Raw genomic sequence first — 26959 nt, 5'->3', positions numbered from 1 at the left:
TTTACCATTATGCTGAAACACTTTTATTGCATTTCCAGATATATACATGTACAAAAAAGAAATACAATTAGAACATTTACATAACTTTATCATAAAGGGGGAGGAAAAAGCTACAATACACAGAGCAAACAGATTCACGTTTTTCTGGGGCCTGATTTAAATCCAGATTATGATATCCTCGCTTTGTACCTTTCTTCAGAAACAGTCTCACTCACTTGATTGGGACTACTTATGGAGTAAGGTGCTACTCAACATGACAACAGCTCTTAAATATTAGTAATGGGTGCCAGCCAGTCCATTTGACGCCCCAGTCTCTTCCCCCTTACAGTTCAGATTTGAATTGTTTGAATTTTCCCAAGCAAATGTAACACTGATGGCTTCAAGACTTCACTGTATACCACAAACATTCTCTTGTTTGAGGCTCATTTGTCCCCTACATAAATTCTAGCTAATGAACACATGCAAATACAGGCACAGGTGCTTCATATAATATTTAGTTCAAAGCAGTGACTTTCAGCTTGAGAAAAAAAAAAGTTCTTGTCCACAGTTCTTCATCTAACTCCCTCATCCTCCATGTGGCAAACCTGTCCAGCAAGCAACATTTTCTTGCTAGGCAAAGAAAGCTTAGAAGTGTGTATCAATTTGTTTTTGCAAGGCCTTACTGTTTTATAAGTAATTTAAAATAATTTGTTACAATATACATTTAGTGTGCAAAAGACAGAAAGAGAAACCTTTCATTGTGAAGGGTGCAGAAGGATAGCTGGGAGCATCTGGGCAGGAAATCACCAAAATACAAATGTGAAATGTTAAAATATAATATTATTAAAAGGACATAAAAAAGGGGAAAAAGTTATCCAAACAGAAGATCTCTGAAGTCACTAACTTCTGGAAAGGGGAGGGGAAAAAAAATAAGAAGTCTTGTATGAGTTCAAAGTACCAATAAATCACAATGTAGCAGAAAGCTGCTTAGAAACACATACTGTAGTTGGAATATTGTGCATACTTTTGGCATTGCCCTCTGTTCTCATTAGGACTAACATGGAGCACAAAGGACTTCAAAAGTAAGGGCCAAATTCTTCAGCTTTCAATCAAGTGAAACCAATGTAATCAATTAAGGACTGCAAAATTTGGCCTTAAATTTCTCTCTTCCTCCCTTTTTGTCCAAACCTAATATGGTCAATCAGAAACGGTTTTACAGGGAGGAGGGAAAACTTTTCAAACCCAATAAAAGGAAGTGTCATTTTGACTCCAAAATGTTGGCTCATACAGGAGTATTGAATAAAGGCGTCTATTCTCTCTTCAATATGCAGTTGTCCCAGAGGCAGAAGACAGTCCTATCTGTCTTCATATACAAACCAGAGTAAACATTGTTATTAATACCTTCATGTTAACAAATACAAAACACAATATATCAATACATTGTCTTACAAAAATAAGCATCTATTTACAAGGTAAATCTGTCACTATAACTTCAAATTTGTGTGTGTATGTGAATCACTAAAATGTTGCATTTGCCTTCCAGACAAATGTCCATTTATGGGTGTTAAGTCACATTTGAGAAGAGATGGCTGCATTAATTTTATTTATAGGGCTAAAAATCTTTGAAAAGTTTGCCATGACCATTTTCAGTCCTCCAGCAGATGACATTACAACCTTAAAGAACAACATTAAAACAGAGTATTTAAATGACTAAAGTAAAGAGTCAATTGAAGAGAGGTCTTAATTTTTCAGTGTTTCCTGTGACCTGGTCAAAATTCTGGTGTGTTCACAATGATGAAAGGGATGGGGGGAGAGGAATGAATACTTCTTGGGACTGAGTTTGATCTTATCTACACTGGAATAGATCAAAATTCACTTCGTTCATTTCAATGGAGTTCCACTGGTGTAAAACTAGTGTGAGATCAGAATCAGGCTCCTTGTGTAAAAAGGTTTAAGAAAATAATTCTATATTTTCTGTAAATAGTTTAACACACTTACTGTTTCTTCAAATGAATGTGGCAATGAATTGCTTAAGGATTGCATCACATGGGCTCCAAGTTTCCTAAAGGCAGGCAAACTTACAAAGCACCACAGAATTACATCACTACAGCAATAGAGCTGTACCCTATGCAGTCTCACTGTGGAAGATAGAAAATAGCCATCTCGTGGTACACCAACACTCATCCTTCATCGATTAACCTATTAGCCTTTCATTCATTCTTTTAAATTAGGTGGTGTCAGGTTGGAGCATGTATCATTTTATGAGGCTCTCTTAAGCACTCTAGCCTAGATTACAACCAAATAGGTTAGGTTTGAATTTTATTTATTTATTTTTTAAAGATAATAAAATTTGCCAGCAACATTTGGCTTTTATTAGCACAAAATCTAAGACAAGGGGTAACCACCACCCCCTCCAAACCAAAAGCAATCCTGTTCCAAAAAGTAGCCCATTTTAAAAGTACTATTTCAATTGTACATTCTTAGGGCACATTCAAGTTGGTCTGTAAGGCTTGAGTAGGAGAATCAGCTTTTGCAGCACGAAAAGCAACAGCAGAGGAGTGTTCGACAAGGGTGTTTCCGCCTGTATTCCAAAGCTTTCCTCACCTGACATTTAGCCTCTCCTACATAGTCCTCAACTTTTTCCACGTTCAGTTGAATGATGTCGAAGGTGTCAGCCTGTTGCTCCACCAGTAGTGCCACCTGCAGAAAGAGCTCATGAACTTCCCTGATGCGAGTCTCCAACTTCATCAACTCTTTGTGTCGCGTCTCTATCTCATTCAATGCTGCACGAGCCCCTCTGACATCAGACAGGAGATTCTCGGAGAAAACGTCCCACTTGCCTTGCTCAATCATGTCCTCAATCTGGTTTCCGGAAACATCCTTGCCCATGATCTCCAGCTGTCTCTGGATCCGAATCTTGCAGTTCTCCCGCTGGTTCATCTCTGCCTCATTGTACTCAAACATGGCTTCCTGAAAGGCATGCATGAGGTCAACATAGTGATTCTTCGATACACGGGTTATGACAGACATCGTGCCATGTTTTGTTTCAGCATCTTCACTGAAGTCTCTCATTGTCTGGAGTTTCCTGTGGATGCCTTCTCCACGGGCCTTGATGTCTTTGGCGATGCTGTTAGTATCTCGTTTGATACTACTAAGACGGCGCATGGAGGTAAGAAAGCGGTTATTTTGTTTACCTAGCCGTTTGACGTCCTCTTTCAGGTGGAGGTTGTCTGTTCTGATACTCTGGACATCTTTGTAAAGAGCTGCGAGGGCATCATCAGTCTCGAACAGGAGGATTTCATGAGGTAAAATCTCATCATCCTCATTGTTAGGAAACTGTTGGTTATAAAGCTTAGCTAACTCATACAGTTCATATAACCGGTCTTTCATCCTGCCTGTAGGAAAGAGAGTTGGGGAGAAGGGAAAAAACAAAAACAAAACAGAAAAATTAAAGAATGTATTAAAATGAAAAAAAAAATTTTTTTTAAAGTTTCACATTTAAAGTATCTTTGCATAAAACACACCACAGAATACCAGTTTCTCTTAAACTTCCCTGCATCGCTTGACACAGGTCATTGGATTAGAGGAGCGAAGACACTGGCACTTGAGTCCCCTTGTGGTAGCAACAGGGCTCAGTAAATTCCCCCCGCCCCTCCCACTTTTTTACTCATGCATTATTAAAAGCTGTGCATCCAAAAACCTGTCAATAGTTAAAATAAAAAAACATTGCCATGATTCTTGTAAACAAATAATTAAGGTTTAATAAGAAGCTTGCAGTCATTACTGCTGTGTGTAGAACAGCATAGATCTAATTGAAAAAAATCAAGATGCCTCTGCACCTAGATGCCTTCTAGACCCTAACCCTTTACTGAATCACTGACCCCAATGATCAGAAATTCTGCCTTTGCAGTTCCTGCCTCAGTGAAACCTGTCAACATGTTTGCAGAGTACAAACACATGCACAAAAAATGTAGCAGGGAAAGAACTGGTTACAAGGATTGATAGGGAAAGGTTCAGGCTGGGATTTTAGGAGAGGAGGGGGGCACCTAAGGGGATCCATGTCTGTTAAAGCCCAATTTTGGTGTCGTTCAGTGAGCGCTAAATGTGGAGCTGTCAAGGTTCCTTCCCCACTCTGAACTCTAGGGTACAGATGTGGGGACCTTTATGAAAACCCCCCTAAGCTTATTCTTACCAGTTTAGGTTAAAAACTTCCCCAAGGTACAAACTTTGCCTTGTCCTTGAACAGTATGCTGCCACCACCAAGCGTTTTAAACAAAGAACAGGGAAAGAGACCACTTCGAGAAGTCTTCCTCCAAAATATCCCCCCAAGCCCTACACCCCCTTTCCTGGGGAAGGCTTGATAATAATCCTCACCAATTGGTACACGTGAACACAGACCCAAACCCTTGGATCTTAAGAACAATGAAAATCAATCAGGTTCTTAAAAGAAGAATTTTAGTTAAAGAAAAGGTAAAAGAATCACCTCTGTAAAATCGGGATGGTAAATACCTTACAGGGTAATCAGATTCAAAACATAGAGAATTCCTCTAGGCAAAACCTTAAGTTACAAAAGGACACAAAAACAGGAATATACATTCCCTCCAGCACAGCTTATTTTACCAGCCATTAAACAAAAGAAAATCTAATGTAGTTTCTAGTTAGATTATTTACTAACTTAACAGGAGTTGGAAGCCTTGCATTTCTGATCTGTTCCCAGCAAAAGCATCACCCAGACAGACAGAACCGTTTGTTCCTGCCCCCTCCAGATTTGCAAGTATCTTGTCCCCTCATTAGTCATTTTGGTCAGATGCCAGCAAGGTTACCTTAGTTTCTTAACCCTTTAAGAAAAACCCTCAGATGAAAGGGTTTTGCCTCTGGCCTGAAGGGATTTTACAGCACTATAGCATATAGTATATAGAAAGGTGGTTACCCTTCCCTTTATATTTATGACAGGAGCAGACGCAGAACCAACTCTTTATAGAGCTAAATAAAAACTAAAACTAAACATCAGATTATCCTAGTGGCACGCCTCTTCCATTATTGGAGCACTGTATGTTTATTTTCAAAATCTTGGTACTTGAGACATAAAACTAAACTATCGACAGCAAAAACAAGAGATCAAATTTACTAAAGCAAGGATTCTGTGGCACTGCAATTTAGAACCTGGAATTCCATGACAGGGCCGTTTAAATTAAAGAGAGTGATTACTGAATTAAATAAGAACATGAATAATGCAATAAGCATGCTGCCTCTAGTGTTCTATGTTTTGACACTAAACTGAATTTTACTCTGCCTTACGTTTTCATTTTTCAAGTGCATGTCCACGCTAGCCTTTACAAAGATGTTAACTACCATGAATTGACACTAAATTATTTCAAGGTTAAAAAAAAAAAGCTTAGTGTAGACATGGCCAAAGGGTATAGGTGTGGACCCAGTGAAGACAATGGCAGTCAAAAATGCAGATTTATGATCTGTTGCATAGTTTTTAAAAGTTAAAGAACAAAAACAAAATCCTAATTGCAGCCCCCTCACACAGTAACTACCCTCTTTGACGCACATACCTTAAAGTTTTGTAGAACAGGCTTAGCAGGAATCTTGCTAGGGATTTTAAAGAGCTTTTAAGCCACAATTCTGCAAATGCTCATGCATACGCTTATTTTTATGAACATGAATAATCCCACTTAAAGACACTGGACACATGCAAGTGTTTGCAGGATTGAGGCCTTAGGGCTTGTCCTCAAGGCAAAATTTACCAGTGGTACCAATAAAATTATAGTAGTATAGCCCCAGAGTAGACACACTTACCTTGGCATAATAGTGGCTTTTTTGGTTTAGCTTTATTCCTTTCCAGGCAATAAACCTAAAACAAAACAAAACAAAACAAAACCACCCAAACAAAAACCAAACCAAACCACATTCTTTACACCAGTATAAGGCTATGTCTACACTGGCAATTGAACGACAAAACTTTTGTCTTTCGGAGGTGTTTAACCAGCCTCAAAGTCCCCCGCCCCCCAAAACCAAAAACAACACAAAAGAAAGGGCAAAAGCTTTGCCGTGACAAGCACCAGTGCGAACAGCGCATTGTTGGCAGGAGCGCTCTCCTGTCAACAATGCAAACGCCACTCATTGTGGGAGGAAGTTTTTTGTCAGCAGGAGAACTGACAAACAGCGCGACTTTTCTATACTACAGATAGCTAATAGCATCAAGCTGTTTGTGGTGATTTAAAAATACATACTACAGTAGCAGAAATGAGCTAAGGCACATAAATCTCTGTCATTTTTTGAGGCCAAAAAGGTTTTAAAATTTGTTAACTTAAATGCAGTGTTGCATGAGACATCTCCCCACCACCACCACAGAGAAAAGAAAAAGATGGTTTGGGTCCTGTTAAGACAGAGAATTCAGTCTTCCACAAAAAGCTTGTGACAAATTAAGAACGGGGACCTAGCATGAGGTTTTGGTGCTGGAATATTTCTTGCCTCTTTCTGCTCTAAAAGCAGGCCCTGAGCACCTTCTCATGAAACAGAATGATTTACTCCTAACAATTTCAAAGAAGATATTTGTCTTCCTGTTCTCATAGTAGGTTTTATAACCAAGTTTTACATGCCACCGTCAATAAAATGGAAGATGTGAAATAATATGAAATTATTTGGGCACTGTTGTGAAGCACTGGAGAGGCAGACTATGGATTCAGCCACTCTAAAAAAGATCAAACTGCCCATGAAGTACTACAGTAGTCTAAATCCAAGATAAAAATAATTGAAAATTAATTCCTTACTCTAAACAGTATCTGAAATTTTTTAAATTGCAAGAATACTTTTAGAGAATGTAAATTACGCTTCACCATGCGCACTCTTTGTTTGTGTGTTTCATCTAAACTGAATAAAATACAGAAAACAAACAGGATAGCTTAGATAGTTTTGCTTATAAATTAGTTTCCTTTTTCAATTCTCATGCACTAGTACAGTGCTAAAGTGTTTGGGGATAGCCACCACAGGAGACTATTCAAAAACAACAACAAACAAACAAACAAAAACCCTACAGATAGCCACTGAAATTAAAAATAAATACATAAAAAGTAAAACAAAAACAATTGTGTTAGAGAAATATAAATAGCTATACCCACTTCTCTCTTTCATGAGAGCTAACCCCTAAAAGTGTGTGTCATAAATATAAAGGGAAGGGTAAACTCCTTTAAAATCCCTCCTGCCAGAGGAAAAATCCTCTCACCTGTAAAGGGTTAAGAAGCTAAAGGTAACCTTGCTGGCTCCTGACCAAAATGACCAATAAGGAGACAAGACACTTTCAAAAGCTGGGAGGAGGGAGAGAAACAAAGGGTCTGTGTCTGTCTATATGCTGCTTTTGCCGGGGATAGATCAGGAATGGAGTCTTAGAACTCTTAGTAAGTAATCTAGCTAGGTATGTGTTAGATTATGATTTCTTTAAATGGCTGAGAAAAGAACTATGCTGAATAGAATGACTATTTCTGTCTGTGTGTCTTTTTTGTAACTTAAGGTTTTGCCTAGAGGGATTCTCTATGTTTGAATCTAATTACCCTGTAAGGTATCTACCATTCTGATTTTACAGGGGTGATTCCTTTACTTCTATTTACTTCCATTTCTATTAAAAAAGTCTTCTTGTAAGAAAACTGAATGCTTTTTCATTGTTCTCAGATCCAAGGGTTTGGGTCTGTGGTCACCTATGCAACTTGGTGAGGATTTTTACCAAACCTTTCCCAGGAAGTGGGGTGCAAGGGTTGGGAGGATTTGGGGGGGAAAGACGTGTCCAAACTATGTTTCCCAGTAAACCCAGTTAGAGTTTGGTGGTGGCAGTGGATATTCCAAGGACAAAGGATAAAATTAATCTGTACCTTGGGGAAGTTTTAACCTAAGCTGGTAAAAGTAAGCTTAGGAGGTTTTCATGCAGGTCCCCACATCTGTACCCTAAAGTTCAGAGTGGGGGAGGAACCTTGACAATGTGTCTCTCTTTAAAGTTTAAACTCGTCCTCTTCATAGGCAGCCCATGAAAGAGAAACTGCTTAAGTTTGCAGAAACAAAAGGAGTACTTGTGGCACCTTAGAGACTATGCTCAAATAAATTTGTTAGTCTCTAAGGTGCCACAAGTACTCCTTTTCTTTTTGCGGATACAGATTAAGACGGCTGCTACTCTGAAACCTGCTTAAGTTTGGTTCAAGATTTACATTTTGCAAGAACAGCTTATATAAAACCTAGGATCGAGGGAAGCATTTCCACCTCAAAAAACAAACAAATCCAATTACAATTAAATTAAAATAAGCATCCTCCAGCAATATTGAAAATGCATCTATTGCAGCATGGAGGACCCAAAAATGAAAGTGTTGAAACAAACATTAAATTGATCTCATTGATTTTCATTGTCGAAACTGAGAGAACTTCAAGAAATACATACACAACCCTCCAACAACAAGTGACAAACACACACTTCTAGTGATTTTAAATATTAGTACATAGGTAAAGAAGTGTGGTTATACATTGACAATGTTCCTTTAAGTCCATTCTACATCCTAAGGTGTGAAACTAGTGGTGAAGACTGTAGGGGAGCTGTAGTCGGTCAAAATGACAGCTCCGCTGGATTTAAAAAAAAAAGAGTTAGTTGGTACTTCTTAGGGGTGCAAAGATAACCCGACAAAACCCAAAGCTAAGCTGAGAGTGCAGACAGCCTGAAAGAGGTGAAAATGAATCACATTCATCTGAATCAAGTGTCATCACTGTAACCTAATTAACTATGCTGTCATTTTAGCAGAAACATTTCCAGTATGGTTTTATACTGAGGAGTCCAGTGATGCAAAAAATATTTTACTGCAGGTCATCTAGCCGATACTCAGTTTCAAATGTCATAAATATATAGTGATGCTAGTTCGCTTTCACTAGATCTAAAATCAAAGCACTATTAATGGTAAGCTTATTCTCTGGGTGAGGTGCAAAGGTACTAAACCGGTGTCAGTTGAAAAGATTTCCCCATTTAAAATCCCTTAGCAGTAAATAAGAGGCAATTTGAAGCACAAGCACGGAGCACTGCTCCAACTTCAATGAACTAGCTTCACAACGCCCTTTTGAGACAAAGGAAGGGTCATCACCATTTTATATATCAGAAAGCTAATACGTGCACTCTCTCTACAAGAACACTGTTTTTGAAAGTTATTCTCTTCACAACCATCAAATATAGCTCCAGCATTGCTATCAGAGTACCTTCAAGAAATGCTCCAAGAATTAATTCCTTTAACAAGAGCAAAGAGGATTCTATAGCTAGACTTATTTACATTGAGATTCTCACATTTGTTTATAGTGTGGACCACAATTTTAGAAAGCCTGCCTTGTGGATCACCTCCCTCCCATTCACAGTCATCATGACACATCCCTGTAGTAACTAGAGAAGTTACTGTACTTACATTTAAAAAAAGAAGTCAAGCAAGGAGTGTATTTTTAGTAGTCTTTTCATACAATTTAGCAGTTGGACGTTAGAAAAGCCTGCACTATGTGACTAGCCAACTCTTTTCTGTCTCTCTTTCTGTCACACACAGAGAGCGTTTAATGAAGGTTGCAGTTCTGGTCCATATAGTGAGTGCTCCCCAAATTAGGTAAATAAGAGGAAAGCTAATCAAACCCAAATTCTAGACACAACAGAAGCGAAGAGAACTGGATATGTGTCTATATGCACAGGCTGATTATCAGAATTGTACAGCTCAACAATTAGTCTAGGACAAGATTTTCAGTGCTTATTTAGGTGCCTAAAGATGCAGATAGGTTTCAGAGTAACAGCCGTGTTAGTCTGTATTTGCAAAAAGAAAAGGAGTACTTGTGGCACCTTAGAGACTAACCAATTTATTTGAGCATAAGCTTTCGTGAGCTACAGCTCACTTCATCGGATGCATACTGTGGAAAGTGTAACCAATTTATTTGAGCATAAGCTTTCGTGAGCTACAGCTCACTTCATCGGATGCATACTGTGGAAAGTGTAGAAGATACACTTTCCACAGTATGCATCCGATGAAGTGAGCTGTAGCTCACGAAAGCTTATGCTCAAATAAATTGGTTAGTCTCTAAGGTGCCACAAGTCCTCCTTTTCCTTTTTTAAAGATGCAGATAGGTACTTCTGAAAAATCTCACTAGGCACCTAACTTCCCTAAATCTGATGTTCACATGCTGATTAAAACACCAACAACAAAACAAAACCCTACCCGGTGGTGGTCAAAGCCTCCTGTTACAGCCCAGTAACTAGTGTTATCAATTTAAGAAAAATATTTTACAAAAAGTTGAGTGTGAAAAGCAGCTGAGCAGGCAAGAGATATAGTTCATAATTCTACACTTACTGTAACGCCACAATCGACTGAAGACGACTTGGAATATCACATCAAAGTGGTTGATGTCAATTCACACCTGTGGCGACAACATGTAACATGAAACTATTGTACCAAAACTCCTTCCTGGCAAGCCTGTAGAATCCGGGTTAAAGCGCCATTGTCATGTTAACATTCTGTGAATATAGTTTTTTTTTGTATGTTAAAGTTGTAAAACCAAGCATTAAAAAAAACTGGGAAATGCCAAGATGATGGTTGTCTGTGCAACCTTTGTTTGCGCCTCTCTTGTGTGATTCAGTCTTTAAATTATATGATCACATATTTCCTCCGCCCCCACACACCCCGTGCCCCTGCCACATTCACTGAACAGGATGGACAGTACTCACCAAATGAGCAGCTATTCAATATTTTATATTCAATGTATGACCTCAGGTTTTATTTATTGCAAACCATTCGAGCCATGCACTGAGTATAGTATTAATTTCCGCATGGGCTTTGCCATGGTACTCACTGTAATATTTGAGTGTTCAAAAACATTAATAATTTATCTTTGGATAAATTACATCTGTGGGGAAGGGTGTTATTGCCCTTTTATAGATGGGGCTTTAAGGCACAGAGAGATTAAGGGCAAAACTGTCATTAGTCCACTAGCTTTGGGTGCCCAATTTGAGATGCCTAGGGCCTAATTTTTCGGAGAATTGCTTTTGTAGTACTTCACATATTTGAAGCACAGTTCCCACTGACTTCAGATGCAGCAGTGAGGTGTCCAGGTAGTGTGGTGAAAGGGGAACACCCTGACTTGCCTGAACATATAGGGGGTGAGGTATGGGAGGCAGACAGGCAGGATGGAGGATGTGTTCTGGGAACAGAGGGAGAAAGGGGCAAGCTCTGGGAGGATGGGAGCAGAGGAAGGTAGACAGGAGGACTCACATGGGGAAGGAGTGGCAGGATCAGACTGGGTGATATGGGGCAACTGTCTGCAACCAATAGAACATACTCTTTCAGAATCTGGAATAGAACCCAGAATTCCTAGTCCCAACAGTTCTTTGTTGTCAATCAATAGCAGTAAAGTGGCAAAGAGTGTGTACTCCTCCTCTAGTGGCTTGCCCAAACAGAGCATAACAGCCTCTTAATGCTACCAGTTGACCCATTAACTCAAGTGGAAGAGGTCTGTTCTGTGGATCTACTGCTGATCCTCGAAATTGCAAAAAAAAAAAAACATATTCAAAGAACATTACGGTTGCAAAGTCAAGCATTCAAAAGTTAGGAAATGCTAGGATTGAGGTTGCCTGGATTCTGATCCTGCCTCTGCCATAGAGTTGCTCTGAGGTGCTGGGCAAATCTCTTAAACTAAACTTTGCGTGTGTAGCCACTAACTGTGTGTTCCACATTAACTTGTGCCCAACTTCACTCTCAGACATAGCCAAACCATTTTAGCGAAAACATTTCAAAAAATTCAACATGAGGCAGGCATTCGGCATGAAATTTCAGCCTGAATGGCTGTTTAGCTAATTATAAGCAACTGAAAGCAGGGTCTTAAAATGGACAGTATCGGGCAACCTTAACTATGGGTGGCGTAATTATAATTAAATAGCACTAGGGTATAAAATATTATTCTTTGACAAGTACAGGCAGTTGAAGTTGGTCCAGTAAAAGATATTACCTCATCCAACTGGTCTCTCTAGTATCCTGGGACCGACAAAGCTACAGTCACACTACATACATAAGTATAGGCCTAAACATTCACCCTTTGAAATTAGTGGTAACAGTCCCATTGATTTCATTAAGCTCTACGTGAACAGGTGAGAGTATTTTGCACGCTATCATAAAGACTCACTTAGGAATATGCAGTATTGTCCAATGCTGTGATATTGTGAGGACCAAGCACAACGGGGGAAGAGATTCCAGAAGACTGGAAAAGGGCAAATATAATGCCAATCTATAAAAAGGGAAATAGGACAACCCAGGAAATTACAGACCAGTCAGGTTAACTTCTGTACCTGGAAAGATAATGGAGCAAATAATTAAGCAATCAATTGCAAACATCTAGAAGATAATAAGGTGATAAGAAACAGTCAGCATGGATTTGTCAAAAACAAATCATGTCAAACCAACCCAATAACTTTCTTTGACAAGGCAACAAGCCTTGCAGATTGGGAGGCAGGGGGGGGGGGCGAAGATGTGGTATATCTTGACTTTAGTCAAGCTTTTGATGCTGTCTCGCATGACCTTCTCATAAACAAACTAGGAAAATACAACCTAGATGGAGCTACTATAAGGGCAGTGCAAAACTGGCTGGAAAATGTTCCCAGAGAGTAGTTATCAGTGGTTCACAGGGCATAACAAGTGGGGTCCTGCAGGGATCAGTTCTGGGTTCGGTGCAAATGCAAAGTTCTCCATTTAGGAAGGAACAACCAGTTGCACACATACAAAATGGGAAAGGACTGCCTAGGAAGGAGTACCGTGGAAAGGGATCTGGGGGTTATAGTGGACCACAAGCTAAATATGAGTCAACAGTGTAACGCTGTTGCAAAAAAAGCAAACATCTTTCTGGATGTATTAACACGAGTGTTGTAAGCAAGACACAAGAAGTAATTCTTCGGCTCTACTCCGTGCTGTTTAGGCCTCAACTGGAGTATTGTGTCTAGTTCTGGGCACCACATTTCAGGAAGGATGTGGACAAACTGAATAGAGTCCAGAGAAGAGCGACAAAAATGATTGAAAGTCTAGAAAACATGACCTATGAAGGAAGATTGAAAATATTGGGTTTGTTTTGTCTGGAACAGAGAAGACTGAGAGGGGACATGATAACAGTTTTCAAGTACGTAAAAGGTTGTTACAAGGAGGAGGAAGAAAAATCATCTCTCTTAACTTCTGAGGATAGGACAAGCAGCAATGGTTTTAAATTGTAGCAAAGGAGGTTTAGGTTGGACATTAGGAAAAGCTTCCTAACTGTCATGGTGGTTAAGTACTGGAATAAAATGCCTAGAGAGGTGGTGGAAACTCCATCATTGGAGATTTTTAAGAGCAGGTTGGATAAACACCTGTCAGGGATGGTCTAGATAATACTTAGTCCTGCCATGAGTGCAGGGGACTGGACTAGATGACCTCTCAAGGTCCCTTCCAGTTCTAGGATTCTATAAAAACCTGACTGAAAATGTCCTGGTTTAGCCCTCATTTTTTTCATATGTAATTTTTAATATTCATTTTGAAATGTATACTTTCAGCGAGTCTGTCCCTCTAAAGAGTATTTTCCTTTTGCAATTCAACTGTTCTCAGACACACACGGAATGTAGACTACCTAATGTCTGCAACAGTCGGGTTAGGTGCTTGAAGCTAGATCCTCTCCTGGTGTAAATTTTAAATTTAGCCAGCTAAGTATCTGTCCCATAGTTATTTTCCCATGACAAAATGAAACTTCTGTCTATTAGTCACAACCCAAACAGTGTTCCCATGATGCATAGGAGAGTTACAAATTCTTGATGTGGTATGTGTTGCAATAAGATTGCAACTACTGTACGTTTAGCTCTCTGAAATACCTGGTTACTGAGTGGCTTGGGCAGAGCAAACTTTAAGTACAAGCAAAAGCTGTGTCAGCTAATGAGGGCTCTGAATTGATGCAATTTAAAATATCTGTCAAAACAAGATATTTGCAGTAACGGAATTCAGTGGCACAGGTGACCTATTATTTCACAGTGCTGCAAGTGTTCATTTCTACTATTGCTCCAGTGTTCTGCATCATGCTGCTTCACTAATTATCCCACTGCCACGCAGCGTTCACTCTCCAAATTTAAAAAGGCAAAAACCAAACAATTGTCTCTAACTGCAAAGGACTAGTTTCAGTTTAGGCAGAGCTGTTACTGCTTGATTCAGACAGTCAACTAAACCCTGATATGTATCATAGCAGGCCAGATCTTTGATAGCAGATAGCACCAGAAGGTTAAATTGATTAAATGAGCTGTAGCTCACGAAAGCTTATGCTCAAATAAATTGGTTAGTCTCTAAAGTGCCACTAGTACTCCTTTTCTTTTTGCAAATACAGACTAACACGGCTGTTACTCTGAAACCTGTTAATTGATAACCGGAACAAAAAAAAAAAAACACCTTTGTTTAAGTTTTAGGATGTACATATCCAGTGCCCTTGACTTTTGAGAAGAAAAACTAGTGAAATTTCCAAAGGCTTCAATGCTCCGTATATCACAAACAGAACTGGGGAAATCCAGTGTGCTTTTGTTTCTTTTTTGTAGCATAAATAAATTAATCCACTAAGTAATAACAGTTAATGAGAATTGGTTAATAGCATTTACTTCCCCAAATACTGGCGAAAATCTTAATACTAATGTGGATGTGGATATAGCAACAGGATATATGGAAACAATAAAGTGTCAGTTGCCACTTAAGAAGATAAAATACAAACATTTCTAAAATGCATTTTGAGCCACAATACACATTTTTCTTTCATCTGCAACTTCTTCCAAGAAGCTAAGAGCTAATACATATTGTAATATAAAAAACATAAGAATTGCCATATTAGATCAGACCAGTGGTCTGTTTACTCTAGGATCCTGTCTTTGGCAATAACCAGTACTCAATGTGTAAGAGTAAGATACAAGAAATCCTGCAGTGGACAATTATGAAATAACCTGGCTATAGGAGAAGTTTCTTTATAATCCCATCTCAGTACATTCCTGTAGTTTTCCCACACTGTGGACAATTTAGTGCTGATGGACTTTCACCCAATTAGATCATTTGACTGTCCAAGCATTCCTTTATGTATTTATGCAATGTTGCAGCTGTGTTGGTCCCAGAATATTACAGAGACAAGGTGGGTGAAGTAGTATGTTTGATTGGACCAACTTCTGTTGATGAGAGAGACAAACTTTCCTTTGTCTGCAGTAGATTAGAATGCAGTCACAAGACAACAGTCTCATGCTCTTCCTTAAATTATTCTGATTTTATTTAAGAAACATTGAAGTACAGCTGAAATGTTCATTTTAAAAGAGGTTGACATTGATCTAATGACAGTTTTCTACTGACTTATTTCAGTTATGAAAGTAGTACTTATTGTACAGTAGATTTAATAATTTTGTCTGGTGGATGCAATTGTGCAAAAGTGCAGTTGTGTGATACAACATTAACTTGGAGAACAGATGTCTTTTACAACATGGATTTGTTAACAAGATGGCTTTCATAGGAGAATGATGATCCGTCATCTCTCCAAAGGTAACACAATTTTGAGTAGGGTGTGTATTGTGTATTTTAAAAAGTCACTGTGCACATTAAGTAGTAGCTGATATTGAAGTTACTTCTTGAGATCACAGTACACACTAAACCAAGATGAAATTATGGCCTTTGAATTATAGAAATACAAGAAGATCAGTAGCTACTGAACTATTTCTTTAGCATTTTTAGAACTTAACACGAGCAGGGAAAGGAAGGGGATGTAAGCAGGGAAGAAAGGGCTGCTTTGGGAAAGCATCCTGTACTTCTGAAGTTATCACAAGCCTGTCAGCTCCCAAAACATCACTCCCTGACAGTCTAGAGAAGCAATTCTCTCCACTATAGCCAGCAGCTTACAGAACTACAGACTGCGATCCCTCAAGCCATGTATCTGTTTTTCCTCTCTCTCACAAACTAGCTCTGCACAAGGCTACATACAGTATATATACACAAGAGGGCTTGTGGCACCTTAGAGACGAACAAATTTATTTGAGCATAAGCTTTCGTGAGCTACAGCTCACTTCATCGGATGCATTCAGTAGAAAATACAGTGGGGAGATTTATATACACAGAGAACATGAAACAATGGGTGTTACCATATACACTGTAAGGAGAGTGATCACTTAAGGTGAAAAGAAAAGGAGTTCTTGTGGCACCTTAGAGACTAACCAATTTATTTGAGCATGAGCTTTCGTGAGCTACAGCTCACTTCATCGGATGCATACCGTGGAAACTGCAGCAGACTTTATATACACACAGAGAATATGAAACAATACCTCCTCCCACCCCACTGTCCTGCTGGTAATAGCTTATCTAAAGTGATCATCAGGTTGGGCCATTTCCAGCACAAATCCAGGTTTTCTCACCCTCCACCCCCCCACACAAATTCACTCTCCTGCTGGTGATAGCCCATCCAAAGTGACAACTCTTTACACAATGTGCATGATAATCAAGTTGGGCCATTTCCTGCACAAATCCAGGTTCTCTCACCCCCTCACCCCCCTCCCAAAAACCACACATACACACACTCACTCTCCTGCTGGTAATAGCTCATCCAAACTGACCACTCTCCAAGTTTAAATCCAAGTTAAACCAGAACATCTGGGGGGGGGGGGGGGGGGGGGCCTAAGGTGAGCTATTACCAGCAGGAGAGCAGGGGGAAAAAAAACCTTTTGTAGTGATAATCAAGGTGGGCCACTTCCAGCAACTGACAAGAATGTCTGAGGAACAGTGGGGGGGTGGGGAATAAACATGGGAAAATAGTTTTACTTTGTGTAATGACCCATCCACTCCCAGTCTCTATTCAAGCCTAAATTAATTGTATTCAGTTTGCAAATTAATTCCAATTCAGCAGTCCCTCGTTGGAGTCTGTTTTTGAAGTTTTTTTTGTTGAAGAATTGCCACTTTTAGGTCTGTAATCGAGTGACCAAAGAGATTGAAGTGTTCTCCGACAGGTTTTTGAATGTTATAATTCTTGACGTCTGATTTGTGTCCATTTATTCTTTTACGTAGAGACTGTCCAGTTTGACCAATGTACATGGCAGAGGGGCATTGCTGGCACATGGTGGCATATATCACATTAGTAGATGTGCAGGTGAACAAGCCTCTGATAGTGTGGCTGATGTGATTAGGCCCTACGATGGTGTCCCCTGAATAGATATGTGGACACAGTTGGCAACAGGCTTTGTTGCAAGGATAAGTTCCTGGGTTAGTGGTTCTGTTGTGTGGTGTGTGGCTGCTGGTGAGTATTTGCTTCAGGTTCGGGGGCTGTCTGTAAGCAAGGACTGGCCTGTCTCCCAAGATCTGTGAGAGTGATGGGTCATCCTTCAAGATAGGTTGTAATCCTTGATGATGCGTTGGAGAGGTTTTAGGTGGGGGCTGAAGGTGATAGCTAGTGGCATTCTGTGAAGCAAATACTCACCAGCAACCACACACACCACACCACAGAACCACTAACCCAGGAACCTATCCTTGCAACAAAGCCTGTTGCCAACTGCATCCACATATCTAATCGGGGACACCATCGTAGGGCCTAATCACATCAGCCACACTATCAGAGGCTTGTTCACCTGCACATCTACTAATGTGATATATACAATCATCTCATTCTCTCCAAGTTTAGAGATGTAAGTGTACCCTGGGGTGAGAAAAGTCATCCTTTAACACCAACTGTAACATTTAAAGACCTACAGAAATCTCATAAAACTATCAAAACTTCAACAGAATATTGCAGGTTACCCATTGCAGGTTACAGCTAAGACCTGCTTCCTTTCCTCTCTGGTAGGATGAGCTCTCTCTCTGCTTATCCACCCCTGTGTTTTAAGTACTCTACGTAGGAGTGTGTCCAATTGCCAAGGTCATAGGCCAGTTCTCTTTTAAAGACTTGCTCAAGCACAAGGGTCTACTTCTCTTTTCCCTTTCTTATTAAGATTTAATTAAGCTTTTCAGGATAAGCTTGCATCCCCCACCCCATCATTTATTTGAATAGCTAAATAGCAAAATTCTTGAATACTAAGTCCCATCTCAGAGCATGATGTCATCCCAGGACACGTTAATTACATATGTCTAATGCCATATCTAATTCCCTGGACATGTTAGCTTTTAACGATGCTTCCAGCCTTTGACCGCTTTGTTTATCCAGTAGACTCAATCTTCAGGATGTCTATTGTCTTCCCCAGCTGATAAGAAGAACTAGGAATCAAAAACAATTAACATTCAAATGCTTGGTGCCTCTAGCACTATGAAATGAGGCATTAACCACTTGAATGTTAATTGCCTTTGAGTGTCCTCTTTGACTAATCCACATTTCTGTAATAGTGTTCAACACAGAGCAAGACTGTATTGCATCTCCTGAGTAACACTTCCCACGTCTATTTATATCTCATATTTCCCAGGCTTATTTCATGACCCTGTCTACCTTGATATTTCCAACATACCATTTATCATGTTATCTGGATGCTAATATTAATGAGTCCCTTACTGGTACCAGCCATCTTTTGCAAGGAAAAAGTTTTATTGGACCTTTTATCCAGAAGGCTTGGGCTAAATGAGGGTTGGGAGCAGGTGAGGATACAGATAGATGTGTAATTGCTTTGTTTCCTTCCTTGATGTATTTATGCGCCAGCAGTGGGCAAGAATTTTAACTTAGAGTATTTTTTTATTGTTTGTATTCTAGCAGCACCACAACATGTAAGTAAACATAGTTCCCGGATAGTCAGAGTAGAAAGCCTGTTTTATTGTACCCAGCTAGGATTCAAATCTCTTCAAGAGTTAATGAGACCATAAATTAGTTTTCAAAGTTCTCTGTGGGAAAATTCTGTACAGCTTGTGTATCACTACTGACCAGTTTCCAGCATCCTAAGACAGTCTTCTGACCTGGATTTGTAATAAGAGTCCCTTGGTCATCTTGGTATACAGACATAGAATATCAGGATTGGAAGGGACCTCAGGAGGTCATCTAGTCCAACCCCCTGCTTGAAGCAGGACCAATCCCCAATTTTTGCCCCAAATGGCCCCCTCAAGGATTGAACTCACAACCCTAGATTTAGCAGGCCAATGCTCAAACCACTGAGCTATCCTTTCCCCCCCTTCATGGGAAAGAAGGTATGAATAGTGGAAGTCTAGAATGCTGCAAGTCACTCTTTGAATTTGATTGATTACAGCTAAGTAAGTTTGGTTTCTGAGTGTCTTATACCAGGGCTGTGATGACTAGATTAAAAGTTTCATTCACCCTCACTGTAAGGCCCATGAAACAGAGTTAACCTTAGCATTTGTGGTCCCTCCGCCCCAATATTGCCGATTCCTTTTGACTGAGGATCATACATGTATGCCAAAAGCATTCTAAGGATTTGGGTGAGGGTTGGGGAGAGGATAAATTAGTTGGGTGTCCTTGAGTGTACAGGAAAGTAATTCTACAGGATTGTACTGGAGACTGTGCATGTCTACCAACTTTTTAAAATGGTTTTGCAAGAGGCAATCATCAGAAACACTGAAGGCTTGGGGCTAGTGGGCCCATTTTGGTGAATTTTAGCATTTGTACGGCACTTTATAAACAACATCTATTCATCACAAGACTCCTGAGAAAATATTTATTTCTTCAATTTTAAAAAAATACAACTATAGCTACACATCCAGTGTTCTGGGCTCTTACCCTACACATTAAAAACAAAAAACACAAGATAAAACAAATATATCTTTATATACACATTTTGGTAATTAGGTAAAATAGAGTAGAGGAGTTAGTGACTTGAATAGAGTCACAGAAATCATACGTTATGCAAGTTATACAAAAAGAAAAGGAGTACTTGTGGCACCTTAGAGACTAACCAATTTATTTGAGCATGAGCTTTCGTGAGCTACAGCTCGGCTCGGCTGTAGCTCACGAAAGCTCATGCTCAAATAAATTGGTTAGTCTCTAAGGTGCCACAAGTACTCCTTTTCTTTTTGCGAATACAGACTAACACCGCTGTTACTCTGAAGCAAGTTATACAGTAACACATACATATCACTAATGCAAGCAGTAAGACACAGCATCCATGCATTTCTGGGCAATTACTATACTTCTTGGGCATCATTATGAGTCAGTAGGTAGTATTAATAATACTAAGCACTTACTCATACTGTAATGCACGTAATGTAATGTTTGAACATATAATCACCATGATATTCCTGTATGGAAGACAGGATCAAGTGACTGTACCCATATGTAACAATCAGGGTCCTGATACACCAAGGAGAAAATGGGGGTCTGAACCCCAAAGAATAAGCAATTGAATCAGCTGTTCGTATATAGTGTTACTGTGTATAAAAAATGTCAAGTAAGATCTTTTATTAAAGCTTGTAATGTTCTGAACTCAATGGTCATTAGGACACACACACACAGGTTTTTGTTATAAATGTATGCATTATGTGTAGAAAATTGTAATTTTAACTACAGTACCTCTAGAACATCATCTCACAGCAGTGTGGTGAGGCAATCAAGCAGGGAGGAATCTCCCAGGCCAGGTGTTTATAAAAAACCAGCTTCAAGCACCTACATTGTCCAGCCAGTAAGAGATGTTATGGGAAAACAAAATTTGAAACCTGAAAAGAAAATCCCAGTCTGGGAAACCCCCCTGCTCTGTGTCACCATGAATTACCACACTCTGAGAAAAAGGGAAGGGGGAAAAAAAAAAAAATAAAGAACTGCAAACCCTGCTAAAAGGGAAGGGATCTGAAGTGAAGGCTATCCAGAAACTGAGGGCCAGCAAGAAAGTGGGATCCTGTCTGGGAAGCACTGGATCCCCTCTAGGACCAAGGGCATACTGGGAAACTGTTCTGATGCAATAGGTAACTTGTATTAGAAAAGGGAATACCAAAATGTAAAGCCTGAGATTACATCTTTATTTTCTGTGTAACTCAGATGCATTTGCTTTCCCTTACTATTTCATCTTTGAATCCATGGATTTTTCTATTAAATAAACTTTGTTTATTTTTACCCCAAGCAGATCTTTATTGTGCAAACTGTGTGGAGTGTGTGTGCCAAAGTGAACTAATAATTGGGGGCAGGTTTCACATCTTTGAAGGTGATGAACCAGAGGGGAAAATTCCAAGTGGCTGACGGTCGACAACTTGGGGAGATGGATTGGAGGGGTGGGGGAGGAGAACTTGGACCAAAAGTGATTGTTGAGGTCACCATTCAAGTAGTAACGAGGCTGGTGGAAGCCAAAGTGGGACCTCATGCTTGTAAGCTGGCTACTTGTGTCAGAGCACTAAACCATAGCAACACAGTATTAAGATACCCAAACGTACAAGGCAGATGTGACAGAACCCTTTATTGGTCTGGGTGATGCCCCCAAACGTCACACCACAGAAGTACAATATGATCATGGAAATACTATTTCTATTATGAAATAGAATTTATAAATAAAAAGCAAGCAAGAGGACATTAAACATACATCTGAGCAGTAACATCAGGTTGTCAGTGGTTATCAGTCAGATAAACCAATTTATACGGATAATTCTAAAGATAGACAATTCTGAACAGTCCAAGGTGATAGACCATACATCCTGGTGTAATGAGTAAGTTTATGAAGATAAGAGTGGAGGAAATTTTTAAGTTTCAAATAAAATCAACACAGAATTTAGAATACATATCTTGAAATATCATGGGGGGGGCAAATGGGGAGGTTTGCATTCTCATATAGTTATGCTGCTGATCAGACAGCATTTTTAAAAACTATCTCCAACCAACATTGTGTTACAACAGATTATTGTTCAATATTATTATTAATCTAAATTAGTGCCTTGATACAGTTAGGGCCCTAATTTTGAGGGTTACTGCAACCACTACAGCAGCTCAAAAGCTATAAAGGGTCCAAAAAGCCAGCTTAACTGGCCCCAGGAAATACCCCCGGCAGTTACACCCACATCCTGCAAACTCAGCACAGGGACATGCCAATAGTTGGAATGCTTTGTACTGATTATTCTGTAGTGCATACCAATCCATGTCAGGGACTGGATCAGCCCATGTAACAAGAGAGAACCCTGGAAGTGAAAATCCACTTTTGCAATGCTAGCCTTCCCTTCCCACCCCATCCCTTTCCACACACCCTATTACACTTGGAGAGAGAGCACAGATCGTGACCTTTAGTCTATAGCTGCAAAATACTGACAAGCATTCCACTCCAAATACAAAAAATGTAACCACTCTTGCAGAACTGGACCCAGTGGCACAAAGCACTTCTTCCCAAGGCAAGCCCCTGATGAAAATGAATGGGAATCATGCCTGAGAGCCCAGGAGTCGGTCCATATTAAATTGTTCTTTTTCTGTGGCAGGATCATGTTGTCCCTATCTCATTTGTGTCTACAATGCATATATATTCTTTTAGAGTAGATATTTTTTGAGATGTAAACTGAAACTAGTTTGAAGCAGAGGGTCGATCTTGCACTCTAGTTCATTTCAGTCCAGCCGTGTGCAAGACCCATAGTCGTCCCCCACCCAGCTTGCAATTTAAGTTAAAACGGAAAGCCACCGCCATGAGGAAGTTAACCTCTATATCTTCTTGTACATTTAAAGCAGTAGCTTGTAATCTGCCTTGGCCACTTGTCATATACAGAGTTGTGTCTGTAAAGGCAAGTCAAAGATTAAAATCAGCAGCACTGATTAATGAGATCATCCTGCACAAGAAAGATTTCCCTAAACAGAGAGAGCAATGTATTCTTTGTTATACTCCTGGGACACCAGCAATGTTGACAATGGTGCAAAAGCATAACTAGAAATATTATGGCATATGGCACTTAGAGTATCCTTTCCTGATCAAGTATATAGAACCTCACAAGGTGTTTTTCTTGTTTGTGTTTACAAATTGACTTCTAATACACAACTGCAGCCACACAAGTCAGTATCATAAAAGGCTCTGCAGTGCTAGATCTATTTTATGGATAATGAGGTGCTGATCTGTAGAAGTATATGGGACTGCCTTTGGTAATTTTTGTTTCTTTTTTTCTTTTCTTTCTAATAGATTCTTGAGGGTAGTTTGGGTACTTTCCTGTTCTAGATGCATGAAAGATTTAGCAAGGAGGCATGGGCTGAAGTGTTTTCAGAATGACGGCAACGTTCATCAGCTTTACATTCATCAGCTTTATCTCCGGCCTGGAGAGTGTAGCTGAGTGTCTCTTGTGGTTCAGGTGAAATTGAGGAATGGATAACGGTGAGCTGGTTCAGACTTGAGCCAAATAAAACTGAGATGTTTATGGTGGATGGGGGAAGTAACTATTAGGTCTGCTTTCATTCAGGGAGGCCACGTGTCGTTTGTTACAAGAAGTTCACAAATTGAAGAGCTGGTCAGATTTCCAGATGATTTCAGACAATCAAATATCAGCGACCAGGGCTACTTTCCCCCCCATTTGTGTAGTCGTCTCAGTTTGCAAACTTTTCTCTCAAATACATATATTCAGTGAAACAATCCAATACTCAGTGGTAGAGATGGCTGGAATCATCCTGAAAACATTTTGACTTTTCATTTTAAAAGAAAAAGTTTGGCAATTGCAAATGAAAACATTTTCATTTTTTGGGCAACCATTTTCAATTTAAAAACAAACTGAGGAAAGCAGACACTGCATTTTTTTAATAGTTGAAAATGTTTCTTATGGAAAGAAGTAGTGAACTTAAGCATGTAAGTTACCAGGCTGCCACTCTGTTACTGTGTACCCTGGTACAGAACATGGCTTTAATCTCTTACTAGATCCTGCCTGCAGTGTGGAACCCTATTTGTGCTGCTCCAACAGCAGAAACCCACAGGAAATTCCTCTTGCTCTCTCCACCCTGCCTCCCCTTCATTCTGAGTCAGGTACAACACATGTGCCCGTCTATAGTTGTAATGTACTATAGTACTGTCCCTCCACCACTCCTCACACACTATTTTTGCTCCATAAGCATGCAAAGAAACTACTACAATAAAAAGAAAAGGAGTACTTCTGGCACCGTAGAGACTAAAATTTATTTGAGCATAAGCTTTTGTGAGCTACAGCTGTGGCACTGTAGAGACTAACAAATTTATTTGAGCATAAGCTTTCGTGAGCTACAGCTCACTTTGTCTGGGGGGCAGAATGTGAGAAGGAGAGGACCTCTATTTGACAGCAAGGTAACACTAATTTAACATTAGTTAAAATCAGAAATTGCAAATTGCACCGTAGAGACCAACAAATTTATTTGAGCATAAGCTTTCGTGAGCTACAGCTCACTTTATGTAGCTCACGAAAGCTCATGCTCAAATAAATTGGTTAGTCTCTAAGGTGCCACAAGTACTCCTTTTCTTTTTGCGGATACAGACTAACACGGCTGCTACTCTGAAAACTACTACAATAAAGCAATTTGTGACTTTAACTAATGTTAAATTAGTGTTACCTTGCTGTCAAATAGAGGTCCTCTCCTTCTCACATTCTGCCCCCCAGACACATAAGTATTCGTCTAGACTTCCCAGCACTATAAAAATAATAACTTAACAGTTTATTAGTTACCATTAAAACTATAGTAGTAAACCCAACCAAATCACATGAAGAAAAGGAGTACTTGTGGCACCTTAGAGACTAACCAATTTATTTGAGCATGAGCTTTCGTGAGCTACAGCTCACTTCATGGTTAACCTTCACGACAGTATGGCATGACATGTGATTTTGTATGCTGTTGTGTTGCACTTATTTGCAATGATCAGAAGCTACTATTACCACAGAAAATGATAATCTGAAACATTAGGCACATTATCCACGAGAAGATGTTGTGTCTCACCCTTCTATTCTTAATAGAAACCTAACCCTAACAACACCTGTTATCTTACCGTTTTTCACTAAAGGGAAAAACCAAAACATAGAGACTAGCTGGCTAAATCCATTGTTTAGTTCATAAATTCACCTGCCATATTTAACTGGTCACTCAATATATTGTCTGTCCTCTAAAGCCTTAAGCAGAAAAAAAAATTATTCATGGGGGAAGGGCACCATAAGAAAGAATAAAGGCTCAGCCTCAGCTTCTCAATCTGAAAAATAAGAATACTGTCTTACCTATCAAAAAGGAGCACCACAATTACACAGCCCTTTGAAAATTTGAAGTGCTAAGTAACAGCATTATCAGAAAATCATGCCACGGTTTAAGTTTTCCTCAAACTGTGAGGCCTTGCATAAAAGCCACTGATTTTCCTTCTTCGATGTCTGAACACTTAAAAAAAAGAAAGCCTCACAATTCAAGGGTAGGAACAGGATGTTTAAATTACCATTTTCAGGCCAATGCCAGTCCTCTGGTCACTTCCTGTCCCACTAACATACAGTTTGTATTACAAAAGGCCATCTCAGGTATATGCAGGTACTCATTCATTTTAGCAGGAATGTCAATTCCAATCAGTTAGTAGGAAGAGCCAGAGAAAACTAACTTGTTCAGTCAGTTAATCATGGGTCATTCTGGGGTGGCTAAGGAAAGAGCAAATGATTTTTATTTTCTGGATCTAAAGGCAAATACACATATTAGCTGGGTTTGGACTGTAATACACTACCAGAACTGTTAATGAAGTTAGCATTTGTTAGGGTACATAGACTGGAGGAGTAGGGAGATCCTGATTTTGTTCTTCTTAGTGACAGGAAGAAGAAATTACAGCTAAATACATTTAAAAAAAAGGATTTAAAATAGTTTTCAGCCAGATATTATAAATTCACCTTCTAAACCTGTTACTTTCTTGAAAAACAGACACACTGCATCTCTTTTCCCTGAGATAAGAAAGAAACTATTTCAAAGCACACCCAGGTTCAGAACACTAGCTCGGTGGGACACCATAATATTGTTCTCTCTTTTGCTTCTGTTTGAAAGGGCCCTGATACTTTACCTGGGGCTCAAGCACTTCTCCAGAGAGATGGAAAAGAGTCAGTTCCTATGTTCCCCTGGAGGTTTCCAAATGTGGCACAATTTGAAGGGCACCTGAACTGTGCTAGTTTCTTACTGGCTGATGGTCTTCCAATTAAAGCAACCATCCGTTCCTTGTTACGAAAGGGAAATACTAGGACACCGGCGCCCCAAGTTCCCGTCCTAACTCGGATTGTTCCCTTAGTCCACGGCCACCCCCCCGCCCGTCTCCGGCGGGTACCGCATCGGCCTGTTCGGCGAAGTTCAGATGCTACAACGTCCCCCGAAGCGAGCGGCACAGCTCACGCCCACCCCACCCAGCCGAGAGCGGGGCGCGCCCCTCCCCAGGCGGCGGAGAGGCGTCAGGCGGACTCGGGGCTCCCACGAGCAGCCGAACGAGAGAGGGGCGCTCGCCGCCAACCCCAGGCGGGCCCCGGCAGCCCTCGGCTCGCTCTGCCCAAGCCGCAAGGCAACAGGGCCCCCGGCGGAACTCACCGCTCCAGGAAGATGGGCGAGAGGCGGCGCCCTCGCTGCTTGCTCCAGCCGCGTCCTCGCGCAGAACCGTGCCGCTTCCTCGAGGGAGCCTGTCAAGCCAGGCTGGGCGCAGGGAGTTTCCCCGGCCCCTCACGGGCCCCGCCCAGGCTCCTCCCCCGCCCGGGCCCATTGGCCGCAGGTCCAGGCCGCGGCGGTGACCGGCCGCGGAGAGCCGGGGGGCGGGCGGCGAAGGAGGTTTGCAGAGCCTGGGAGCGAGCGGGGGAAGGGGTCTCCAAGTGGCTGCCTCGGCATGGGGCGAGGGGGAAGCCCGGGGTCCGGAGGTGGAAATGGGGGGTGCGCGGGGCTCCCCCAGGGTCTGCTGCGGGAGCCGTGGAGGATTTGGGGAGCGACTGGTACAATCCCCTCCTACTCCCCCACCAGGCCTGCTTCAGGGGAGAGGCCGGCGGTGGGTCACTTCCGAGAATTGGCTGAGGGGTTTCCCCAGCTGCTAGGAAGTGTGGGTGGCTCTGGTTATAGCCAGCAGCTGGGTCCGCCATGCTCCTTGCTACCCCCTTCCCGG

General features: G+C 40.6%; 1 protein-coding gene across 1 annotated transcript; it reads right to left on the bottom strand.

Annotated features, from left to right (window-relative positions):
- STX11 (syntaxin 11) lies at positions 1–26691 on the bottom strand. Its single transcript, XM_048844333.2, is given in 3 exon segments — positions 1–3374; positions 26401–26632; positions 26635–26691. Coding segments are annotated over 3 exon segments (1161 nt in total). The 3' UTR covers positions 1–2502.
- Between the last annotated feature and the right edge of the window lie 268 nt (positions 26692–26959).

The sequence above is a fragment of the Caretta caretta genome, chromosome 3, assembly GCF_965140235.1.
Source record: "Caretta caretta isolate rCarCar2 chromosome 3, rCarCar1.hap1, whole genome shotgun sequence".
NCBI classification, from domain to species: Eukaryota; Metazoa; Chordata; order Testudines; family Cheloniidae; genus Caretta; species Caretta caretta.
This window is presented reverse-complemented; position numbering and strand designations above follow the sequence as displayed.